The sequence below is a fragment of the Strix aluco genome, chromosome 12 (assembly GCF_031877795.1).
Source record: "Strix aluco isolate bStrAlu1 chromosome 12, bStrAlu1.hap1, whole genome shotgun sequence".
NCBI classification, from domain to species: Eukaryota; Metazoa; Chordata; class Aves; order Strigiformes; family Strigidae; genus Strix; species Strix aluco.
The window spans coordinates 13,291,351-13,314,999 of record NC_133942.1 but is presented as its reverse complement, the minus strand read 5'-3'; the positions used below and the strand labels follow the sequence as shown (position 1 = coordinate 13,314,999).

The window sequence follows — 23,649 nt, the reverse complement described above, 5'->3', positions numbered from 1 at the left end:
TTGAAGCCTGCCTTTTTTTTCTTCCCTTGCTGCATTCAGCCTCTCCAGCCAATGACTCAGTCACTATTTCTATTCTCTTCCCACTTCTGTTCCTGCTGCTCTAAAGTTTTGGTCAGTGGCAGCAGCTTTTGCTAATGTCTTGTGGCTGCTTCTCTCTGAGTTATTATTGGAGATGCCTACGAAATAACAGTGCTGCTCTTTAAGACGCTACTGCACCACTGCAGAAAATATTTACCAAAGATGTGGTAAGCAGCTCTTTACTGGAGTGACTGGCGTCTGCTCTGAAGCGGACCAGACGCCAGTCACTTCAGCAAAGAGCTGCTGCAACAGAACAAATTGCCCAGGGCAGCAGATCTTGGGAAGGGAGAAAAGCCAGCAGCCCAGTCTGTCTGTCTTTGTGTTTTCTAAGGGAGAAAAATTATCTTTTTACAAGCCTGCCCTAGTTGGCTCTGACCAGCTCTTCCCAGAAAATACCATTGTAAATAGAAGAGCAAACTATTGCATAAACGGACAGGTTGCCATTTATATCTGACCTTTCTCAGATCTGCTTTGATGTCTTCGTCAACCTATGCTTCCTTCTCGTCCAGCCCCACCGTGTTTTTAGCTCCTAGGAGAGCACCACTGGACACCACAAACCTCAATTAAAATCCATTTTTGACATATACGTATACTCCCTCTGCTCTCTGGACCAGGTCCAAATAGAATAATCCTTTTTTTATTCCTGCCTTCCTAGGGAACTTCCAGTTTTGTGTTTGCAAATTGTATGGGTAAATATGGATAGGGGTAGATGTCTTTTTTTTTTTTTTCAAAGACACTGGGCTTGGCATATTACGCAGTTTGTTGCTAGAGCAGCGTGGTGACAGCCTGCAGCGCTGGACTGTTTAGGCCCTTTCCAGCTCAAGAATGACAATTCACCAAAGCCAAGCCAAAAAAAAAAGTAAAGGGCAGTTTCAGAACTGGGTGTTATCTGCCTGGAAAAGGCTCCAGAAAGGCAGACTGTCTCCACAGGCTGCTGAATAAATGCTGATAAAAAGGACAAACTCCTATGTGTTTGTTATGGGTGGTGTGGTTTTTAGATGTATCCTCTGGTGGACGCGGGCGGTTGTTCCCTTCCTATTTGAACAGAGCATCTGTTTTATGTGATATTACTTGACTCCTACAGCCAGACCAGGACAGGAGGAGTTTAATGGCTAGCCCTGCTGTTCTGCCTGCAACCAGGGAAGTAAAGAATGAGGCTGAGGTAGATGCTACGAGTTTCTGGGGGCCTAGAAATCCCCAAACTGCTGCCATGCAGACAGATGGCCGGTCTCAGCACATCCATCTCTCTGCTGCAAGAGTCTCAGAGGCTGCATCATCCTGGACTGGCTGAGCGTGACTTCTCCTCCCCATTCACTTCTCTGTCTTGCACTGGTACCTCCTCATGTGGGTCCTGGGAGACGATCACTGTGCTCACACTGCTGCAGGATACACTAGAGAGTGGTTGCTCATAACTGACCACAAGGTAGGATGTCCTCCTGGATAAATCACTAGATTAAGGCTCAGGAGTCCATGTCTTCATCCTCTCCACCTACATGCCTCATTTTATGAGATCATCATTTCAGAAGGACTCAGAAAATTGCTGTCAGTGGCATCGGGAAAGACACTGAAAGGTTTGATGGCAGGTAGATCTTCCTCCGCATCACCAGCTTCGTTCCAGAGCACAGAGCAGTAATGATGCCTGTCGGTCCCTCCTGTGCCACACTGGTGGTCAGGAGATCCGCGTCCTGCAGCTGTCTAGTGAATCTGTAAAGCAGAGGTAGGGCCACAAGATTCTGTTGCTTTGAGAAACTGTAGCTTTGCTTTCCAACCCTAAGAAGTCCTCAGAAACCCAGGTCCAGAGGACCAGTGGCCTAACCCCCCCCATCTTCTCTACAGCACTCATTGGGTGCATACAGCAGTTTAGGAACTTCTACCCTCGGTCATCCTGGACAGAAGAGCTGCAAATGAAAGCTGGGGAACCTCCTCAGAGGACAGTTCTGTCCCCATGAGCCATTTGGCCTCTCCTAGATGCTGACACCAGGGGCAAACTGGAACTATCAGCTCTGTTTCAGTGAGCGTCCACCCAACAAAACCAACTCATAGGTACTGGGCACTGGAGCAGCAAGCCCATTGAAACCTGGGAGCGGTGTTCCCCTGGATGATACCAACCTCCTGAGCGAGCAGCAGCCCTCAGCAGTTGTCAGTCTGAATCCAGTGCGCTCAGCTGGGGAAAACGGAAAAGAAAGGACTGGTTTTGTGCAGGGGCTCCCTGGCTGGTGAGTGCACGTGGCTGCTTGCAGGTGGACACCCAGGGCGGGTCCTGTGTCCCACCACAGTCCTCTTCAGGTGGAGGTTTTCCAGTCTTAGACTTTCACATGAGCTCTGTTTTCTTCTCCAGCACAGACACTCCCTGTTACCTTGGGGAAATTACTTTCCCCTACACCAGCAAAGGTAATTAGATCTCTGCGTCCCACCGGACTCCGTGGGAGCTGGGCACTGTCGCGTCTCTGAGGGTCCCTCCCACCACAAGCCCTCCGGATGAATACAAGAGGACATTAACAGCAATTCCTCTGCCTCCCCAGAGTGTTGTAAGAAAAAATACGGTGCAGGTAAATTAACAGTGCTTGCGTGGGATCAAGAGGGAGAGCGTAAGGAGGTGGTACAGGGAAACCCCGGAGGTTTGAGGGTTGGGTTTGATTAGGCAGCAGGAACTGGCTGATAAATCAGATCTTGCCCAATTTGAGAATCTGCCCAGCTGGCCAGAGGACGGGCTCGCGCGGGAGATGGCGGCTGCCCGCGCTCAGGAAGCGTATTGGCTGCAGGAGGAGGAATAAAAGTTATTGACATGAAATTTGCTGAACCTCAGAAGAAGTTTGGCTTGGGTTCAGTTCAAGTCCAACGGCTTCTCCGTTTTCCCTGGCTGGTTTGTGCCTTCCCGGTCGGACCTGCCGTGCGCCTGAGTGAGACGCAGCCACGTGCAGGCGGCCAGCAGAAAGCTGGATGGGCTGAAGGCAGCAGCACTCGCCGATCGCCGTCCCCGTAACGGCACGCTTCGTGGAGCTCTTCATCCTTCTCAATGTACAGACAGCTCTGCTTTGCTGAGGTTACGCTGGATTTTTTTGAAGGTGTCTGCTTGAGGCTGCTCAGAGAGAAGTGGTCGTCTCGGCTGGGATTTCAGCACCATTGGGAATGACAGGAGAAGATGCTTCTTCTGCTTCGTGTTTCACCGTGTGCCCTACGACTGACACAAGAGCCAAGGTGTCCTTTGGCTTGTTCTCCCATTGGAAAAGTTGCAATTTAGCCTAGAGGAAACAGCAGATGCAAATGGTTTGGAAATTGTAAGAGGTCTGTGTTCATTGCTGCGGTATTTGCTGCTGTTTCTTCTCCATGGATGGGATCCCGTGGGAAGCTGCACCCCACAGATCTTTCTGCTTCAGCATCCTTTGCCCCCGCTGAGACTAGCAGCGAATGACTTTGGGCTGCGAAGGTCCAGCCCAGCCACCTTCTCCCTGGGAGCGAGATGCACCTTCTGCAATACTCCCCAAAATTTCTCTTTTCACTTTGTGCTGCCTGGAATAGATAGTAATGAAATTTCATATCAAGGATACATTTCTAGTTATTCTGTATTTTTCAAATGGAGAAAGTGTGTGAATAGTCATCTCTGGCTGAATGTGAAATGAGGCAGTGGGGCTAAACAAGGTCCCTCTGGCTGTGTTTCGGGAGAGGGGCAGCTCAAAGGAGATGGAAATACAGCTTTTATTAAGGGGAAAAAAACACCTTTCTCTGCTGTGGAGGCTGGCATTAGGTTTGGATGAAGGCAGCCTTTCTGTTCTACAAAACCTGAGACACCAGTGCTTTCCTTGGATTGCAGCAGGACTTGACTGGGATGGTTTGAGTTTATTTTGCTACAAAATGAAAGCACAGGGGATAATCCTGTACTCATGGCACTGACCTGACTTGTGGTTCAATCCCTGTTCGTCCTGACCCAAGCCAGGGAACTGAACCTCATACCCCATATCTCAGATGGGTGCTCTCATCTCCAATGTTAAAGTCGGACTCTTTCACCCTGAATAACTGCTTAATTATTTAGACAAATTGGCCCAGCTCCACCAAGAAGAGATTTAAAGAAATGGGGCTGCAGTCACCCATAGAGCAGGGTCTTCTTCTGGGATGTGAGAGTCCACGTCCCTGCTCCAAGCAAGGGGCCTCTCCTGGGGTGGGCACCCCCACGGATGGGTGCCATCACCCTCTGGGGAGGACCTGTTGGGAGATTATTTTACCTCTGTGGGTTTGACTAGAAATCCAAGCTTGAGCTCAGGCAACCTTTCCAAGCAGCACTTTGTGGAAACTGGTAGTTTGCTACCAAAAAAAAAAAAAAAAAAAAATTTGGTTTTGCCAAACTCACATTTTCTGACACAAGAAAACATGTTGTCAAAAAACTTCCCAACCACTCTGCTGGGAATGTGCTCTTTGCCATCAGTCCCCAAGGCTGGAGCGCTGGGGTGTTGAAATGTTACTACAGCCCTGGAAACTGTGAGTCAGCTTGTCCCCACCCACAGCAGATACTCGTGGGAAGGGCCTTGAAAAGCCTGGAAACTCAGCAGCTCTTGCCTTGTGGAGTTTCCATTAACCCATTAACATTAATTTCAGGTCTGGTGAAACACAGTATTTGACGAATTTCTATCGGATTTTGTCCTTTCTTTTTCCCCTGGCCCCTTCGTGATTCTTATCAATTTTGGAGGATGTTTAATTTCAACTCATCCCTAAGAAATTTGCCTGCTGTGGCCCCGCTTCACCCCCTGAGCCTCGCGGGACAGGCGGGACCGGGGCAGCAAACGCAGCACCCGCCGCGGTGCCACCGGCTCCCCTGGGGATTTGGATGGGATCACCGGACGGCGAAAATTTCATCCCACTTGGAGGAAAGGTGCCAGCGCAAACTTTGTCAGTGCAAAACCCTCCCGGCTGTATCACTCTGCTGGGATGTAAATGCCTCGACTTGGGCATCTCCTGGCAGGGAGGAGGGTTGTGAGCCATGTCCCAGCTTCACCGGGTGACGACGTGCGGCTGCTCTGCTCCCTGCAGCCTGGCTGGCCACACCAGCGGTGGCCACGGCATGTTGTCACACACATCAGGGTGGCTTCGAGCAGGTGGGGGTGATGCTGCCAGGTGCACGCAGGCTCTGTGTGCAAGCCCTGCAAACCCACTTTCAGGGCACGAGGTCGGCGGGACGTGAACTGTGCTTCCCGCAGGCGAATCCACCGCGCTTGAGCAAAACCCTGTTTTTGCGCGCGTGCAATTTCAGAGCAGTCTGTGCAAACCACTGACCTCGGGCTATCTTAGAGCCATCTGCAAACTGCATTTATTGCTGACTGGAAAACACGTGAAGGTAGCAAATCCCAGGTCTTAACTTGGCGTTATGGTGATGTGAAACAACCCATGCGTTCCCCTGACGTGTGTCCCAGGAGCAGTGGCACAGGATGGCCACAACTCCAGCCCGGAGGAGCCGGGATGGGCTTTGCCGTGGCTGCAGCCTGCCTGGGACGGGGCACACGCTGAGGTGGTGGGGTGAGATCACATCATCTGCACGAAAGGTTTCAAGCTGCCGAGGTCTGGGAGCATGGAGTCCAGCGGTTGTGAAATTCTCCATAAAGGAAAATTCTTCAAACATTTTTTTAACTTTGAATTTATCAAAATGCCTTGTTCTGATTTTAGCTTTTTCCATTTTGAAGATGGTCCAAAGTCCTATCACAGTGTGTTACCGCACAGAATATAACATTTGCAAGAGTAAAATGAAAAGTCGGTTTGAACTGGAAAATCACGGCAATGTCATTAAAACAAAGGAAACGAGACATTCTGATGCTGTCAAAACTTTTTTTCTCTGGTTCCTTTCAAAATCAGCTTCCAGCAAAACCAGCCTAATTTTATGAGGCATTTTAGTTTTTGGCAGAGCCCCTCACTCTGGCGCAGCAGTTTTGTCGTGGTTTCTCTGGCTGGGCTCATACGCTTTGTGCCCCCGTTCCTGGGCGGTGAAATGGGGGTGCAGTGTGTCCCCCAGCCTTCACCGCCTCTCGGCATCGATCAACGGGGTACCCATCTCAACCCCATTTTCAAGGCATTAAAATAATCTAGAAATTGTGCTGTTAAAACATTATTTAAATGGCAATTATTAATTTTGTGTTTTAACCTCTGCATCCTTCTCTTTGACTGGAAACATATAAACTACTAGAGATAAAGAAAAGCAGAAAATGATGGATTATTTTTTGCTACTGAAAACCCAGAGCGCAGTGGTCCGTGCCTGCAGATTTGGGCTCTGATGATGCCTTTGACCGCAGTCACAACGGCCGCGCTGGCCCCTCTCCCCCAGCCGCAGTTTGGTTTTGGGAAGAGGTTGGTGCCGATGCCCTCCCGGCCACCCACCATCCTCCTGGGCCCAAGAGGATTTGGCTTTATATAGTACCTGGGAGATCCATGTCAGATAAGACTGGCAGGTTTTCAAAAGCTTCTCTCCAGCTATTGTGCCAAGACCTATAGGATGTGTTCCAGAGCATCTCCCAGGAATGTTTGTTGTTATGACAGGCAAAAAAAAAAGAAAGAAAGGGGGAAAAAAAGGCAGTGAAAGAGCACATTGCTGTTAATTACTAGAAATCCTTTAATAACCAGCATTACTATAAATTATACATGCATTATGGCAAGTACAATTGAGTGCTCTGTTTTTCTTGCCCACGTTAGAGCACAGAACAATGTACTCTTGTTGCAGGATCTGAAATGGATGGCACTCTGGGTGAAATCAGGAGTTCTGCATCACATACCTGTGCCCGCAGAGATGGTCGGCCGCCCCGCGCCCCGTGAAAGCCCCATTGTTCTTCGCACCATATTGCACACACCATGATTATATAGTGTTGGATAAGCAGTAATACGTTGTTTGCTGAAATAATGACCTGTCCTTAGTTTAAACAGTGCTATATTTAAGATTGATATATATTTAAATGTTGGTAATTGCACATTTGTGACATAATTTGGGTGACATAAAAACGATATTGGAAAGAAAAGCATCAGCCACATTTAGGGAGGTAAATCTTGGGGTCATGCAGGACAGGCCGATGGATGTGGATTTTAAACGAGCGCTGGAACCTCTCTGGAGCAGCCTGGGGATGGGCAGGGATCCTGCCTGGGTCTGAGATCCAGGAAATCCCAATTTCTGCTTCCACGTCTGAAGCTGAATCTTTTTTGCAGGCCTTCCACACCTTTTCACTTGTCTTTATTCCCTAATGTGAAAAAAAAGGCTAAGAGCATTTTCCGGCCGCAGTGGGACCTTGGCTGACTTTTGTAAATAGCTCTAAAGGGTGATCGAGGTGTAAAATGTCGCTGCTCTGCAGGTCGGTGAGAGCGCTGGGTTTTAGCATAGCCACCACGGGACGTTATTTCCACGCAGAGTGAGTCAGTACCCAAATAACATCATCTGTTTTTACTCCCAGTTTGGTTTCTACGTAGGGAGGGAGGCGTTCGGAGGAGGACGGTGCTGCACGGGACTATCAGTCCCCTGCCTGTAGCAGTTAGGAGACCCAGAGGCAGCAGGTTCCTTTATATGAGCTTTTACATTGCATTTTGCACAAGGCAAACCACACATTTCCAAAAACTCACCCAAAAAGGGCAAGGGAAAAGGAGCTTTACCCCTGGTCCTACAGGTCAGGAGGGGCAGAAGTAACCCCAAAGTCAAAAGACAAATTATAGTTATGTTGGTGCAAACCTCAGTAGCACACACGTATGGATTTTAAATGGAGTATTTTGGAATCCCTTACGTTAAGGTGAAGCACGCAAATTAAGTTTGCCATTAAAAAAATTGTACTAAGTTAACCGAGTGTATTTATATTATTATGTTCTTAGGTGTATTTGTGCAGGTTTGGGGAAATGTGGACAAAAGCCTTCAGTTACAGCAAGAGCTACTCGGAGATGCCAAGAGAAGAACTACCAACATTCAGGTTGTCCACAATTTGTTGGTTGAAATACTTTGGTTTTGGGTTGTTTTGGTTTTTTTTTCCTAGCCAGTGAACTGTTGGGAAATAAATAGCCAAGATTTATTTTTGCTCTAAAGTTCCCCAGTCGGTTCTCAGGCTGATCCTCCAACCGAAGCCCCTTTGCTTTCCGCTCTTAGCAGCAGGTTCCCACGGATTCCCACGAGGCCGCTGCCCACGGGCGAGGGGAAAGGCCCCGCTCCGGCCCGCCGTGCCGGTGCCGCCGAGCCCCCGCGCCCCCCCCCCGCTCCCCGAGCAGCGGGACCGGCTGCAGGAGCCGCTTCTGCCACGGTCAGAGGCTGACGTGCCCGTGGAATCCCCGCGGGGGGCAGTGGGGCCGCCTGAACTCCCGCTGCGGGGTCACAAGAATCACCACTTTAGGGTTGGTTTGGGGGGGGGGGGGGGGTCCCATCCCCACGCACAGCTCCCCCGGCGGCACCCTCCCTCCGCCGCCGGCTGCGTGGGGCGGGACGCGGCGCCGCGCCGCCCCCACGGGGCCGCCGCTCCCCCCCGCACCCCACGGGGCCGCCGCTCCCCCCCCCCCCCCGCCCCGCTGCCGGCGCCCGTCTCCCCCGCGGGGCCGCGGCCGGGACACGCCGCCCCGCCCCCCCCCCCCCCGCCGCCCTGGGCCCCCGTGGCGGCGGGCACAGGGACCCGGCGCGTCCCGCGGCGCCCGCGGAATGTCTTTCATTCACGGACACGCCGCGCTGGGGCAAGGGGAGGGGAGGGAGGGGGGGGAGAAAGGGGCGGTGCTGTCGCTGCATCCGGACCAATGAGCGGTGGCGGCGCCGCGCGTCACGCGGCGGCGGGCCAATGGGCGTGCGCCGGGCCTGAACTTTTGCCACGGCGGACAAGTTGATACATCGCGGGGGTGTGTCCCGCCGCGGCGGCTCCGGCGCGGGAGGGGGGGTGGGGTGGGGGGGTGGAGCGGCGTTAACCCCTGCGCCGCCATGACCTACTTTCCCCCGGGCGGGTCCCCCCGTTACACCCCGGCTGGAAGCGTGTGAGGGGGGTGTGTGTGGGGGAGTCGCCTCCCCGGAGCGGCGGGAGGGTTGGGGGGTCGCTCCGTTTTGTTGTTGTCGGACTGGAGGGGGGGGGGTGTTGTCAGCGGGGCGCGTGTCCCTTTAAGAGTTCGGAAACTTGAGCCGGTGTTTGCGCAACGCCCGGTGCCGCGCGGAGCCGCCAAAGTGTCTAGACTGGCACATGATGGGCGGCAGCCAATCGCGCCGCCGCTCGCGAGGGGCCCTGCGCGCGCGCCCCGGCCACACAAAAGCCAGCGAGGGCGGGCGGGCGCGAGCCAGGGAGCGAGCGCGGAGGCGGCGGCGGCGGCCCCGGCAGCCGCGCGCGCGGGGGAGCGCGGGGACCCGCCGGCGCGGAGCGGAGCGGAGCGGAACCGCGCTGCGCCCCCGACCGCGGGACCGGCGGCCGCGCCTCTGGGATACGTACAACTCACGTGCTGACACCGGCCTTCGCTCTGGGTTCTGCTGTTGGTTTTTCGCTTTTTCGATATTTTTTTAATTTTTAAATTTTTTAAAATTTTTTCTTTTAATTTTTTTTTTTTTAAACTACTATTTTCGACCGAAGGGAATCGATACCTCCGAGCGCCAGTTCCCCGCCGGGCGGCACCCCCGCGCCGGGGCATTCCCCCCCTCTTTCCTCCCACCTCCTCCTCCTCCTCCCACGGTGGAGCCGCCGAGGGGCGCAGCCGAGCGCTGCCCCGGGCTCTCCCCGGTGCCGTCGCGCTCCCCCGCCGCTCCCCGCCTGGCCCCGCGTTGGCAGCCGATGTAGGGCACGGCGCGGCGCGCCCGAGCCCCAGCGCCGCCACGGGAGCGGCCCCGCACCGCCGCGGGCGTCGGCGCCGTCTATGCCCCCGCCGCGCTCCCTCCCCGCCGCCTTCCCCCATGGTGCGGCCCTGCCGCGGGCCGTCGGGGAAACCGCCGAGCCGGGTGCTCCGGGCAGCCTGAGATGAGATAAAGCCGGCGGCGGAGCGAGGAGCCCCGCGGAGGAGGAGGAGGAGGAGGAGGAGGAGGGGGCGGCGGGGGGGTGGCGGCGGAGAGCGACGCGACCCCCGGCCGCCCGCGTGTCGTATGTTCAGGTCCAAACGCTCAGGGCTGGTGCGGCGGCTTTGGAGGAGCCGCGTCATTCCGGACAGGGACGGCGGAGATGGGAGCGCCAGGAGCGGCCACGACCTCGGAGCTACCGGTAGCTTCAAGATCCCGGAGAAAAACCCTTCGGCGGAGATCCGCGCGGTAGCGCGCAGCCTGCTGCGGGAGGCGGAGGAGCGGCGCGGCGGGGCGCCCGGCCAGGCGGAACCCCGCGGGGACCCCATGGCGGAGCGGCGCGGGGCCCGGCTCCGCGCCCCGCCGCGGCGGGAGGGCGCCGAGGGGACGAGCCCGCGGCGGGGGCAGGAGAGCGACGGCCGGACGGTGACCTGCTGCCTCTTCAAGGAGCGGGAGCCGGGCGGCCCCCAGCACGCCGCCACCGCCTCCCCCCTCAGCCCCGACGGCGCGACCGACGGCGGCTCCCCGGAGCGGCGGGGCCGGGAGGCGCGGTCGCGGCTGCTGCTGCTGGAGCAGGAGCTGAAGGCCGTCACCTACTCGCTGCTGAAGCGGCTGAAGGAGCGCTCGCTGGACAGCTTGCTGGAGGCGGTGGAGTCCCGCGGGGGCATGCCCAGCGGCTGCGTGCTGGTAGCCCGCACCGAGCTGCGCCTGGGGGGCCAAGCGGCGCCCCCCCACCTTCTCCTGGGCAAACTCTTCCGCTGGCCCGACCTACAGCACCCCGCCGAGCTGAAACCCCTCTGCGAGTGCCAGAGCTTCGGCGTCGCCGACGGACCCACCGTCTGCTGCAATCCCTACCACTTCAGCCGCCTCTGTGGGCCAGGTGAGGAGCGGAGAGAGAGGTGTGTGGGGGGGGTCGGGGTCTTCCCCCCCTCCCGGTTTGGGGATTTGGGGCTTCTGGCCCCTTCCTCGGCTAATTTGAACGCCCGTGGGGATGCCCGGCTGGGATGCGTCTGGCCCGGGGTCCCTCGGGCTGGCTCCCCACTCCCCTCCCAGCCGAGAGCGGTTCCCGGTTATGTTTAAAAAAACCTTTCTCTCTTTTTTTTTTTTTTTTTTCTCCTTCCCCCCCGCCCCCCTCTTCCCGCGGAGGTTCCCCTGCTATTTAGGTGCAGAAGGGGCGATAATATGCAGTTTGCATCCTGCTGGCGCCAGCCTGGCTCGCTGTTTATCGGAGCGGCCGGGGAGCCGCGCAATTACCGCCGCCGGCTTAAAGCCGCAGGGCCCCGCCGGGCGCCCCGGGGGGGGGGGCTGCGGGGGATGCCCTGCCCACGGGGGAACGCCGAACCCGCGTGGAAGCGGCGAGGGGGGGAGCCGGAGCTCAAGCGTTTCTCGGGGATTTCTTAATTTTTACCGTGGGCAGAGGGATCCTGGAGGACACCAACCTCCTGCTGACGGTCCCTTTCTTGGCAAGAGCTTTGATTTCTTTTTTTTTTTAAAAAATGTATTTTGTAATCCGGGATCCTGCCTCGCTTTGCATCACTTCTTTGAAAGAAACTTCTCCGCTGGGTGTGCTTCCCCCGAAGAATGCTAGAGGCTGCAAGCAGCTTTTTTTGCTTCACTTGGAGTAAATGTGCATTTGTGGGAACTGTGCGTTTCTTTTACAACCGGGCAAAGTTTCCAACTCGCTTTCCTGCAGCGGCAGTTGTTTTCCCAGCGGTGTATGGCTCCAAGCCCTCTGCGGGGAGTAGGAGAGAGCAGAGCTTTTATCGAGTGGCTCCTTATCATTTTGATAGTGGGTGGTTGTGCCAGGGCCCCACCTGCCCCGTCCGGGCGCTGGGGATGGCGGCGGGAGCCGGGGAAAGGCCTTGATGCCCTTTTCTACAAGTGTTTGCATGGCTCCTCGCAGAGACTGTCCGTGTTCCCGTTTGTCACCCACTTTACTGTGGGCTGACATAGCTGAGGGGTGTGAAGTCACCTCGGTCCTTCACCCAAGTCCCCTGTGGCGGCAGGTCAGGCTCTAGCCTGGGATCAGCCCGCTGTGCATGGCACAGGTTACATCACCACTGGGACACTGGCACCATTATTTTTTTATTTTGAGACTTTTGAGCACCCTGTGCAAAGAGCATCTTGCCACAGGACAGCTTGCTTGGTTGGGGGAGATGAGGAACCTTTGCTTAGAAGCAGTAGATGTCCGCGGGCCATCCCTGAGCCATCACATGGGGGTTGCTGAGGTTGTTCTCGAAGAACTGATCCAAGCTGAGCTGCAGTTGCTGGGCTGAGTGCCTTGCTTTTGGATTCGAGAGGGAACTGAGGAGACACCCTTGTTGTGGTAGTCTGGGGTCAGTGTGATGCCATTGACTTTTCAGGACAGTTTCTCACCAGAGTCAGTGTCTGCTCAATCCCGGTGCCATGATAGAGCCTAGACGGTTACACACTCCTCAATTTTTGCAAAGTTACAATTCTAGAAGAAAATCACTCCCATCATTCAAAAGAAAAACCCCCTCTAACCAATGCAAGAAGATGATGAAGGACCTTCTTCACCCATTCGTGTGGTCTTGACTCTTACAAGCACAGCAAGAGCCAGTTAGGTGACCTGATTCAGCAAAGTGCTTTTAAGGACTTGCTTAACTTTAAGCGCATGACTGCAGATGCGCAGCTGCTTAAAGCTGAGCGTGTGCTTGGGAGCTTTGCTGGATCGAGGTCAGTGGGAGCGGGGCAGGAGAGGCTGAGTGCTGCCACTGGATCATGGGATGCTTGTTGGAATGGACCAGAGTTACTTTGGTGGCTTGTTGGCTGAAGCCAGCCTGGCTTGTAGTGTCAGGCTTCATCTGCCAAGAAAGGAGTGTCTTTTCGTCACCCGACACCCTTTTTCCATCATTGTGACTAGTATTTGGGGAGCTTTTGTGAAGTCTGTGTATGTGTTTGAGCCATGGTTGTCTTCAATACAGAAGATAAAAGCGTTGTTCTTTGGGAGCAATGTGCCATCTTGTGTGCTTTGGGTCACGGGTGCCCAGGCCGGGATGCGGGGTGGGGACGGAGGGGAGAACCGCAGCATTTTCAGTAGTAAAACTCATTTTGAAAGATCAAGGTGGAACCCCCTTTCTTCAAAGATTTGGAAAACTCTCGGTCTCAAGTTGCATCCAAGTGGGTTTTCTTCCATTGGGTGTTTGTAACCTTGGAAGAGTTCCTACCTGGAAAGAGAAAGCACGAGGGTTTCGTTGATAAACCGAGCACAGCACTAACATAAAGTTTTGTTTTTCCAGAGTCTCCACCACCTCCCTACTCTCGGCTGTCTCCTAATGATGAGCAAAAGCCACTGGGTATGTGTTTTCTCTCTTTTGATCTCCCAGCAGCTCTTTCATGGTGCAGTCCTGGTGTCGGTTCTACGTGGCACATCAGGCAAAAGCCAACAAGTCGGGATTTTATGGCTGCTCATTATTTCTGAGCAAGCATCAGCTGACAGGTTTTAAGAAGTAAATGGATGTCAGTTTATCATACCAAATTACCATGTAGACACATGCATATTTTCCAAAATAATATGAAGCGCTATTTTTAATGAAGGCGTAATGAAAGGTTACCAGACGTCATGTTTTGTCTGCGTGTATAATCTGTGGGATGACGGAGCGAAGGGGGAGTAGGAGCTCCTGGGTGCCATTTCCATAAAGCCCTGGCTGCGCTGTGCCATGGAGGAACCGGCTATTACCCTTCCTCTGCTTATTAAAATGAGACATAAAGTCTTTGAAACTCAGCGCTGTATAATTTCTGAATGGCGTTTCACTTTTCCTGATGAATTATAAAAGCCTTTTAAAAAAAAAAAAAAAAGCTAGTGAAAGCGGCTTGGGTGGGTAGGCTGGGCATGAAGCAAAGGCCGCTGGAGAGCCCAGCACAAAGCAGCCTTGGATCCTGGTCCTCCATGGTGCACGTTGGCTTGGAGGTGGTTCGAATTGGCATCGCTGCATCCTGACCGTCCTTTCTCAGGGCCTGCTTCTCGCTCAAGTAAATGGGAAGCAAAGACACAGGAGGGAAGGGAGGAATCCCACCTCCTTCTTGGGTTTCTTGCTGGGGTCGGTGCTGTGGCTGCGTCTGGAGCGTGGGATTTCTGCCTTCGTCCCATAGTCAGTGGCTCTTGATTTACCGCGGGGGTGATGACGGAGGCGAGCCGCTCTCGCTGCCCATGGGGCAGGGACAGGGAGGAGACGGGCTGGGTTTGCCAGGGCAATAGGAGCGGGACAGCGTGCCTGCCTGTCCCACCCAGCCCCACGGGAAGGCGGGAGCTGCCCCGTGCCAAAGGTGAGTCCCTGCCCTGCCAGGCCCGGGAGCTGCCTGCGACCTGCCTGCAACACAGCCCGTGCGCGCATGCCTGCCGCAGGGACCGGCTCCCTCATCGCTGCAGCCTGTCTGGCACAGGGCAGTGACCACAGCATCCTGAAAAGCAAAATTCGCTGGTCGTGGTTTGGGTTTTTTTCTTTTTAGGTGTGGAGGCAAAAAAAAAAAAGGAGTTGTTCCTCCCTGCACTCCCCCTTCCAAGTTAATTCCCTTTAGAAACTGCTTGTGCTGCAGGGAGAGATGATAGTGAGTGACACGTGACTTTATTAAAACAACAGCCAGGGATTGAAATTTGCTTCACTGGCTTGTTTGATTGGAAAAATAATAGTTAATCTGTGAGCAAACAGTTGAGCACTTAATTAGAGGGGTGTAAGCAAGAGAGAATAACAAAGACTCTTAACTTGTTAAAACAAAGTTTCCTTCGCTTCAGCAAAGAGGAAGGAAGGAAGGAAGCAAGAATAAACAGCTTCAAGAATTTTAATGGTGATAATTAAGTATAGTAACTCTGAGTTGTTTAGAGGCTTAATGTAACTTTATCCAGTAAGCACCAAGTTCCTACTTGTTTGATCAACTTAACTGCAGTTATTTTTGTGGTCGAAGCAATTCAAACTTTGCATTTGCATGGTAGAGGTACAAAGTTAATCGGTGCTTTCTGGTCCGTCAGAGAGTTTCTCTCGGGGAGATGATGGGAAGCTGAAGAGCCACGGGTGCTCGTGTAGCGCTTGCAAACGCAGGAGGACTAAAAGTGCCTTTTTTTTTTTTTTTTTTTTCCAGATCTATCAGATTCCACATTGTCTTACACTGAAACAGAGGCTACAAACTCACCCAACGTCACGCCCGGAGACTTCTCAGGTTGGCAGATGTTTGCGCCTTCCCGCATGCACCCGGGAGCTTGTGGCTGGGACAGGAGAGCAGGAGACGGGGTTGGGGTGCTGCTGTTGGTTTATAGTCTCGGTCTGAAAAGAAGGAAAAGAAGAGCAGCTATTTGAGTTGATTGTTCAGAGACGTCTGCGCTCCGCGTGTTGTGATAAGATGCTGTTTGTGGAATGAGCGTGCTGGGACAAGCAGGGATGTCTGGGAGGTGGCCGCAGGGCGACGTGTGGCCCCTGTGGAAGCCACCCAGACCTCACCTGAGCCCCGGGGTCGTGGGCTGGCGCAGGGTGGGGCTGTGCGCCGTCACCGTTTTCATGGCAGGAGCAGCGAGGCCGTTTCAAACGATGCTGCTTTGTGGTGGTTCTTGCTGAGTCTGTCCAGCTTGCGTTACCTGTTGGGTCCTGGCCCCAAGTGCAAACCCTGCTTTCATGAGCAGGGCTCCCAGCTACGATGCCATTGAAGCTCCCGAACAAAGCTTTGCTTAATTAGGTCCTGGTTTTTGCTCTGCCCCACCCCTGCAACCTTTCATTCATTTAATGGCGCTCTCTAAGGCCCGGGGTGGTTTTACCTGCAAGCAGGCGGAGAGTTGGGGCTTTCATTTGCTTGGCGTTGGGCTCTGGCTGCGGTGATCGTTTCACGTCCTTCCCCTCTGGTGGCCCATCCCAGGCTGGGGGCTGCCTGTGTGGAGGGGAGGAGGGACCTTCTGTAGGACCAGGTTTAATTTCTCTGTAAGAAGTGGCCTGGTTAATGGTCTGAGAGCTAAGATCAAGACAGACAAACCTTCATCCCGGTGAAGCCCCTTGTGCCTCCTCCAGCGGTTGGGGTGGGCTTTGCGGCACCTGGGTGCTGAGTTGCCGGATTGCTGAGCACGTGGTCAGGGTTTGCTGCTTTCTCTGGGGGATGCTGTGGTGGAGGGGGCCCTTGGGGTACTGGTCCGTTAGCCACGGCTTTTCTCTTCTCGTTCTCCGCCTGCAAGAGTTCGTGACCGGTTTGGTGAGACCGGTGGCTCCTTTGGGATGTTTAAACCGATCCCGACTGCTCAGCGCTTTAAAGAGCATTTAAACAGCACAGCACCCCAGTGTCACGGCATGGCGGTGCGTTTCCCTCCGAGGATTTTCTCTTCTCCTTCTTCTTTAAGGTTCTCCTGCCGTGGTGGGTTTTGCCGCGGTGCTGCCGCGTGCCGAATCCAACGTGCCGGCCCGCCTCGCTTTTGTTGTGCTGCCAAGTGTCCATAGCAGGGGAACAATTGATAGCCAGGAGTTGGATCGTTCAGGGCTGTGCTATAATAAATATGCGCTCGCAATTCCTAACAAACATTCCTCAGGCTGGATACACGTCCGTAAAGCTCCCCATGCCCATGGCTTTTATTGTAACTTGATAATTGCCATTAATTATAGCAGCTGAGTTTAAAAACCGGGGTTCCTAAGGATGTAATGGTTTAGCTTCTCTCACAGCAGAGTCCTTTATGGGACATCTGGCGGATTTTCTGGAATAGAAGAGAGAATTTAACTTTTACTTGAACAATATAATGATAACATGTGACCGAGATTGTACTGAAATCGGATACCTCCTCTCCCCCTGTGTAGTTTCCAATGGTGTAACTTTTAATAAGAGTCTGGGGCTGTGTGATTTATTTTTCCCCAGTGCTCATGATTGCTGAAAGAGGATAAGAGCTTCACTGAAGTTAACCCATACTTGTCATCACGGGGAAGCAGAAGGAAAAAAGACCACTTAGACTCTAGTCTATCTGCCATATTTCAGTTTGTTTATTCTCCATTTCGACTTATTTAATAGGTCTGCTTGAAATGTAGGGCTGTGTAAATGATACACAAAGCACGTGGTCTTCCCCGCCTTTTCTTGTGTGTACCAAAGGAGCTCAATGTGCGTTTAACTCCTGTTCCAAAAATAAGTACATTTTGGATCTAGCATCAAGCCACTACTATTTATTGCTTCGGCTTTGATCATCAAAAAGGCTTTTCCTACTAAAACCACAAAATTCAATTTTGGATAACAAAGAGAACCATTCTTCTACTGTTATTTGTTACTTGATGGACTTCTAAACAGGAAGTTTTAGTATGAAGTCAAAAGATCATCTGTGTCATATGTATAAACTTAAAAAAAATCATGCCCTCTTTTTGAAGTAGACCTTTTCATGGCTATAATACCGCTCTTAAAAATAGGAAAAAGTCTTCAATGAACTAGCAGGCTCGCTATAAAATTTGGACTAACAGTCAATGCTAACTGGAAGCACAAGTGGTGAATAGTTGTGCGGATGCGACCTTCTGTGTCAGGAGCTGGATCGATGGATGATACCCCAGAGTCCTCTTCATCTGGAGGTTCAGAGCGTTTGGGTCATGAAATGAAGCTGTCTGTCCAAGAATCAGTGTCCAGCCACAGCATTTCCCTCAGGTTGGGGATGCTCCTGATTTCTCAGTGAGGTACAATGGCTTGGGAAGATCCGAGTTGGTGGGAAAAGGCACTTGGAGGTGTTTGATCCTGAAGTTTCCATCTTCTGAGCTCAAATGGTGTCACATTCAGGCTTGCAGGAGGATGAAGAGCGTCTCCATCTTCTCACCATTAGATTTATTTCTGCAGCCATGTACTCCTGGGGAGCAGAGGTGAAGAAAACGTGCTGGTTTGGGAGTTGTATTTTGAGCCCAGGTGGTTCCCCTGGCTGGGGTTGTGCCCGTCCCCAGGTGCTGGCAGAGCCTTGGCTGGTGTTGGCGTCCCCGCAGCTCTCCCGGCCGGAGCTGGGGAAATACCAGGGAAAGGGCAAAACCCAGCAAGGCAGAAACAAAAGCTCAGCGCCGTGACTCATAATTGGTGGAACATTTGTAGTAATTTTTTTTTTTCCTCCCCTCAGACTTGGCTCCTCTACCACATGCCAAGAAGCTGCTGTACCCGTTAGACTTGCCAGGCTTGTAGAGGGCTGCGCTGCTGCTGCGGGAACTGGTTCAGTACAGTGGGGACGTGCTGGAGCAGATGCTGTGGACCATGGGCTTTGGGATTCCCTGCCTTCCCTTAAATCCCACAGGGCTATCTCCCCTTCCCAGGGAAGGACCCTCTCTTAAAGACCATGAAATAGCCCCGCTCCTTGGCGCTCCCGTTGCACAGCACGCTGCCTCGGTCGGTCTTTCTGGCTAAAAAAGCCCCATAAATTCCTATGAGTAGTGACTAGAGGTCTCGTTAGCAGTGGCATTAAAGTCTGGAGGTCCTAAGGACCATGGAGGAAAGGAAGGGTTGAGCACAGGTAGGAGGGCAAAGCGTGGTGGTGTTGCTTGGGAGCCTCCTGTAGGTCTCGACACTGGCTTGACCATGGCTTGTGGCTGCTGCAGGTCTGGAGCAGCTTGTCCATCCTCTGTAGAGTGCAGAAACGTTGGGGCATCAGGTTTTTTTGGAGCCATAATAAATGAGGATGAGTAATTAGCTGTAGGAACAGACAGATAGTGATGGGTGCAGCTCACTGCTGCCTCACAGCAAAGTCCCCAGCCACTGTGCAGAGGTCCCACACCGGCTGGGTGTCTCCATTGAAGTTACTTAATGAAGACTATGCCTGCAGCAGGCAGTGCCAGACTCTTCTGATAGCTATTTTCCCTCAAAATGAGCCACTCATCACTAGAGCCTGTCTCATGTGTCCCTACATGCCTGCTCGTTACTCCTCACTTAATCGGGAGTCATACCAGTGTTTGCGTGGAAAGTTTCATTGTTCATATGGAAATGCCTTTGTGAAGCGATGTTGCCCGCGAGGCTCGAGCCCTGTGTGTGGCAGGGTTTTCTTCTAAAAGGCTCCTTGCCCTTTCCCTCCTTGCCGAGCGTGGGTGTCCGTGTCCAACCCGCCTCCCTTGAGTTCTGCAGCATGCCAGAGGACCGCATCCTGCACCCCGTCCTGCTCAGCGTTTGAGGATGCTCAGCGCTGGATGGATTCAAATAGGAGAAATGGATCAATGAGGGTGGCTTGGTGCTCGGTGATGCATCCGAGAAGAGAGAAGAGGAGAAATGAGTGCTACCAGGAGAGAAGGGGGAGCTGGGAACGGGAGAAGGGCAGGAGGAAAGTGGGGACAGCAGTGGGGTTTGCACCAGAAGCAAGAGGCTTTGCAGGAGCCCAGGGAAGGTGCTGCTTTAGATTTTTTCAAAAAATACTGGGTTTTTTTTTTTTTTTAGACCCTGAAAATTTGCCTCCAGTGTGCTTAAAGCTCTTCAAGAGTTTCAGCTCTGGTGAACCCATTTGTAGCTGGGAATGTGCATCCGAAAGAAAAAATTGTGAGTTGGTGGTTTGCTGGAGGAGTGATTAATTCCTCTCCGTGCTGCGGAGCTGTGGGGAGCTGTACCTGAAAGTGGAAGAGCACATGTGAGTCTGCTCCGAGCAGCTCTGCTGAAGTCTAGAAGATGATGGGCTCCACGTAAAAATGAGCTTTGCTCAGTGATATGTTCTGTGTTACCCCCTCCAAAGTTGGTGGAGGATAATTGTGAATCAACAGAGAGAGGTGAAACAGAGACACTGAATGGGCTGGAGCTTATTTAAATTATTTTGGATTTTTTTCAAGGCCTGGGAAGGTGGAGAAGTTGCTTGCAGGGGAATGGTGGGACTGAGGGTGTTGGATTTGGGGAGCAGGGTCCCCGTACCCCTGAAAGGAGGAGGAAGGTGGGAGCAGGCCCATCCATCTCGACTGATGACTCAGCCCCGCTGAAGCGATGCCACGGCTCCAAAGTGAGAGCTGGAGGGTTTTTTCTGCTTCCAGCAATATTTAGGATGAACTTAAGGAAGCATATTTTAAAACCCACTGAATGGAGAAAGTGAACGTCTCTCTTCCTCTCCCCCCAGAAATAACAGGCTGCAAGGATTTATGCTAACAAGGAAATTTATGAAGATCCTGTGTGTTAGGAGTAGGAAAAAAAAAAGCCTATTAAATATGTAAGGCGGATATGTGTGGAAACTGGGCAAACATTGCCCTTTCCATATTGGGGGAGAGATTGTGAAATTACCTGTTAATAGAGAGAAAAAAAAAAAAAGATTTCTCATTAATAGGGCGGCAGTTTCTTCTGGGGGTGAAATGTTGGGTTTGCAACTTCCTGATGATTGCCTCTGGCTTCGGCACATCTCGGTGCTGGGCTCCCACCATGGCCCTGGGTGTGGGTGCTGGGTCAGGGTGGCAGCACCGTGGGCTGGGGGCTGCAGGACGGGTCAGTCTGACCCAGCAGCACTGTGGAGCCTTTTTGTCCTTTCTTCCCCCATCCTATTGCAGAAACATAAATCCATTTTTAAAAAAAAAAAAAAAAAGGCAGAGCATATCTGTGCATCCAGTTTAATCACAGACAGATGTTTATTTGGGCCAGTAATGGTTTTGGTTTCCTTTTTCTTTCATATTTAACTTTAAGTTTGCTAGCATGTCTTACCCCGTGCAGTCTATAACAATCAGGGTTTGGCTAAAAACATTTCTTGTCTGAGGAGTGAGCCTGTTGCCAAGAGCTGCTTCTTTGATGCAAAAAAATACATCCTGGAGGTGCTTTGTCAGATGTTTTTATATTAAACATTTTTCCTCCATAGTTTTAGTTTGCCAACGGGAAATAAAGTGCATCTATTTTCCAGTGTGCTTCAGAGAGGAATTCTTTGCTCGGTGTGAAGGTTTTCCCCACGTGGCCGTGGACGGCCGTGAATGTGGGAATCCCCATCGGAGAGCATGACGGCGCAGCAGCATCCTTCCCGATGGTTGGGAGAACTTCAGAACAACAACCTGCCTTTGCATTGGGTTCGTTCATGTGCAGGTTCTGGCACTGCCTGGGGTTGACATCAAAGGCAGCTTTGCAAACTACAGGGTGAATCACAGAATTAATCCCTGAAAGGGAAGGTGGGGAAGCTCTCAGAGACGGCATCCCCAGGCTTTCAGCTTGTCCCTGTCAGAGGGGTGCAGGTGTGTTGTTCTTTTCTACAACAAATGTCTTTCCGGGTTGATGATAAATCCACCGGAGCCTGTAGATTTATGGGAGGGCTGCAGGGTTTTTTGCATTATGTTTGTGTTTACCATGGTGGGTGGCTCAGGTGGCAGCTCCTGCAGCTCACACACTTTTTTTTTCTCTGGAGCAGAAGGGGAAGAGAAGCAATCATTGATCCTGCAGCCGGGTGGGCTCCTTATTGTGTCCAAAGCCTGTTGATGGCAGTGCTTCATCCACGAGCAACATAACCCAGCAGAGTGCTCTGTTTGGGTTGTTAATATGCATAAAAATGTTGCCCAGAGCATTGAGACTGAGCAAATACACTCTTATTTACCAATTGAAGAAAGAGCACCTTAGATCAAGGCTGGGGAAGATGTTCCCTGCACGCAGCTGTTTCTTCATTAAAACCCTGGAGGGCAATTCATGTTGGGCCACCAAACCCAACAGCTGTAGCGTTGAAGTCTTCAGGAGCTTACTCTTGTAGAGCTTGGGGACGACCACACTTCGGTGACGACACACCTTTGTGTTGCCACCTGAGCCCAATGTCCTGTCCGGAGAAGCAGGAGAGAGGTGCCAGTGACCCCATCCATGCAACGCACAGGCCTCCGGAAGGAGGATGAAATTTTGACAGTGGCCGTGCAGCTGTAGAAGGGTTTCTAAAGCAAGCAACACCTGTTCGTAAAAAATGTCCTACGGGTTACGAGCTCACAGTGCAAGCCTTTTGGTCTCGAAATTAATTCTGAGCTGAGCCTGGTTAGTAATGTGGGGAAGGGAAATTAGTTTCGTGAAGGGGGATGGACCACTGGGGAATTTGCTGGAGATGGGAAAAGAGATGATTTGTGCTGAAGGTCTCCCAAGGAGGGAAATAAAGGTTGCTTGGAGGCTTTGCATCCTGTGCAGTGAGAGAGCATCATCCCCAGCCTCCAAAATACTGTCTTCCATGAGGGAAGGAATCTTTTGGGCTGAGAGATGAAGAAATGTCCCGTTGTTATTAGCTGTAGAAATGCTTTGTGAGGGCAGCGCATTGATGGTGCCGAGCAGGGAGGATGGGAGGAGCTCCCACAGTATCCTGTGCTCAACTGGGGCTGCTGGGTCCCAGGGACCTGCCTGCCCCGAGGAGCATCTTTAGTGGAGACAGCCCTGGTGATGTTCTTCATCTGAGCTGATGAAACGGTGGTAAACTCTCCATGTGTTTTTTCCGGCGAGGAGCCAGGGAGTCAGTGGTTTTCCCAGGGTAGATGTGTCTGCTGTTGCAGAGCTGTGAATTGAGCTGAAATCTCCCCCGTCACCATCTCCATTGCTTGCATTGTTTTACGTACAAGAACATCTTTTTGATTGTCATGATGGCTGATACTACTGCTTCAACCCTCCAATACAGACAGCAGTTAGAAAAATGTGGATGATCAGATCTGTCCAGAAGAAGGAGGGAAAAAAAAAGGCAAAACTAGCTGCTAGAGCCTTAGGATCATCTGTCTGGAGTGACACAGATGGCTTGGTGCACAAGGGGTGGAAGGTTGGTCTTACCGATATTTGGCCCTGTGCCTAATGCAGGGATTAAAGCTGCTTTGCAGATGATAGCTCCGCATTTGTGCATGTACACACAGCTCCCCAGCTCTGAAGGAGAATTTGCTGTGAAGGAGCTGGGCAGGATGATGCAAATGAATGTACCATGGGCAGTATTTGGGCAGCACCATTTCCTTGTAGGCAATACACTGAACTTCTCTGTACATTTCTGCAGAGAAGGAGGGAGAATTGCCCTTTTTCTCCTTCTCTTACCTGGAACTGGGATGGCTTCTTGCAGCTAGCTGGGATGTTTTCAGCCTAGAAGTTCCTGGAGTAAGTACAACACCCAGATAAAATATGTTTTTGTCTGTGGTTCATTGAGTAGTTATGATGTTTGGCCTTGAATCACAGAATAATCACGTCCCTTACTTCTCCAAGCACCTAAGCATCACACTTTAAAAAAGAAACATCAGGAAGTAAGCAAGTTACTTAAAAGTAAATTAGTTTAATCTTTGTAGCCAAAACATTACATTCTTGCACTCTATTAGGAGTTGGATATGGCTTTCTAGGTAGTAAAAGTTCTTTTGATGTAAGTCCGGTTGTGTGTTTTAAACAGTGCGTATCTGATGGTACGTCTTTGTTTGAACTTTACTTTTTCTCTGTGCCTGTGTTTTGCTTTTTAAACGGATTTGCTGAATACTGGACATAGTGTATTTATGACCTTTGAAAATGGTGAATGTTTTGAAGGAGGAATTTTGGCTTCTTATAGGGACCTGTAGAGAGAGGCTTGTATTCACAGTTACAGTAATAGATTTTTTTTGTGGCACTTTGATGAGTGAGAGGTGTTTATAGGCTTGATTCATAACTGAGTTACTAAGGTTTTCCACGGAAATAACTTATTAAATCTGTGGCGCTCACCGAAACGATTGAAGTCTGTAGATTTGCTATTCATCAAAGGCACCTCCTTTCCTGGACTCCAATACCTAACT

The 23,649-nt window shown here is 52.0% G+C and overlaps 2 protein-coding genes across 2 annotated transcripts in view; one reads left to right on the top strand and one right to left on the bottom strand.

Moving 5' to 3' along the window:
- Window positions 1–23,649, bottom strand: part of TIPIN (TIMELESS interacting protein) — a 311,840-nt gene that overhangs the window by 284,081 nt on the left and 4,110 nt on the right. The gene's annotated exons all lie outside the window — the stretch shown is intronic.
- Window positions 9,327–23,649, top strand: part of SMAD6 (SMAD family member 6) — a 44,048-nt gene continuing 29,725 nt past the window's right edge. Inside the window, exons 1-3 of the mRNA XM_074836850.1 lie at window positions 9,327–10,910; window positions 13,291–13,347; window positions 15,128–15,205. Coding sequence (XP_074692951.1) covers window positions 10,118–10,910; window positions 13,291–13,347; window positions 15,128–15,205 — 928 coding nt within the window. The 5' untranslated portion in view covers window positions 9,327–10,117. The remainder of the gene's footprint in view (window positions 10,911–13,290; window positions 13,348–15,127; window positions 15,206–23,649) is intronic.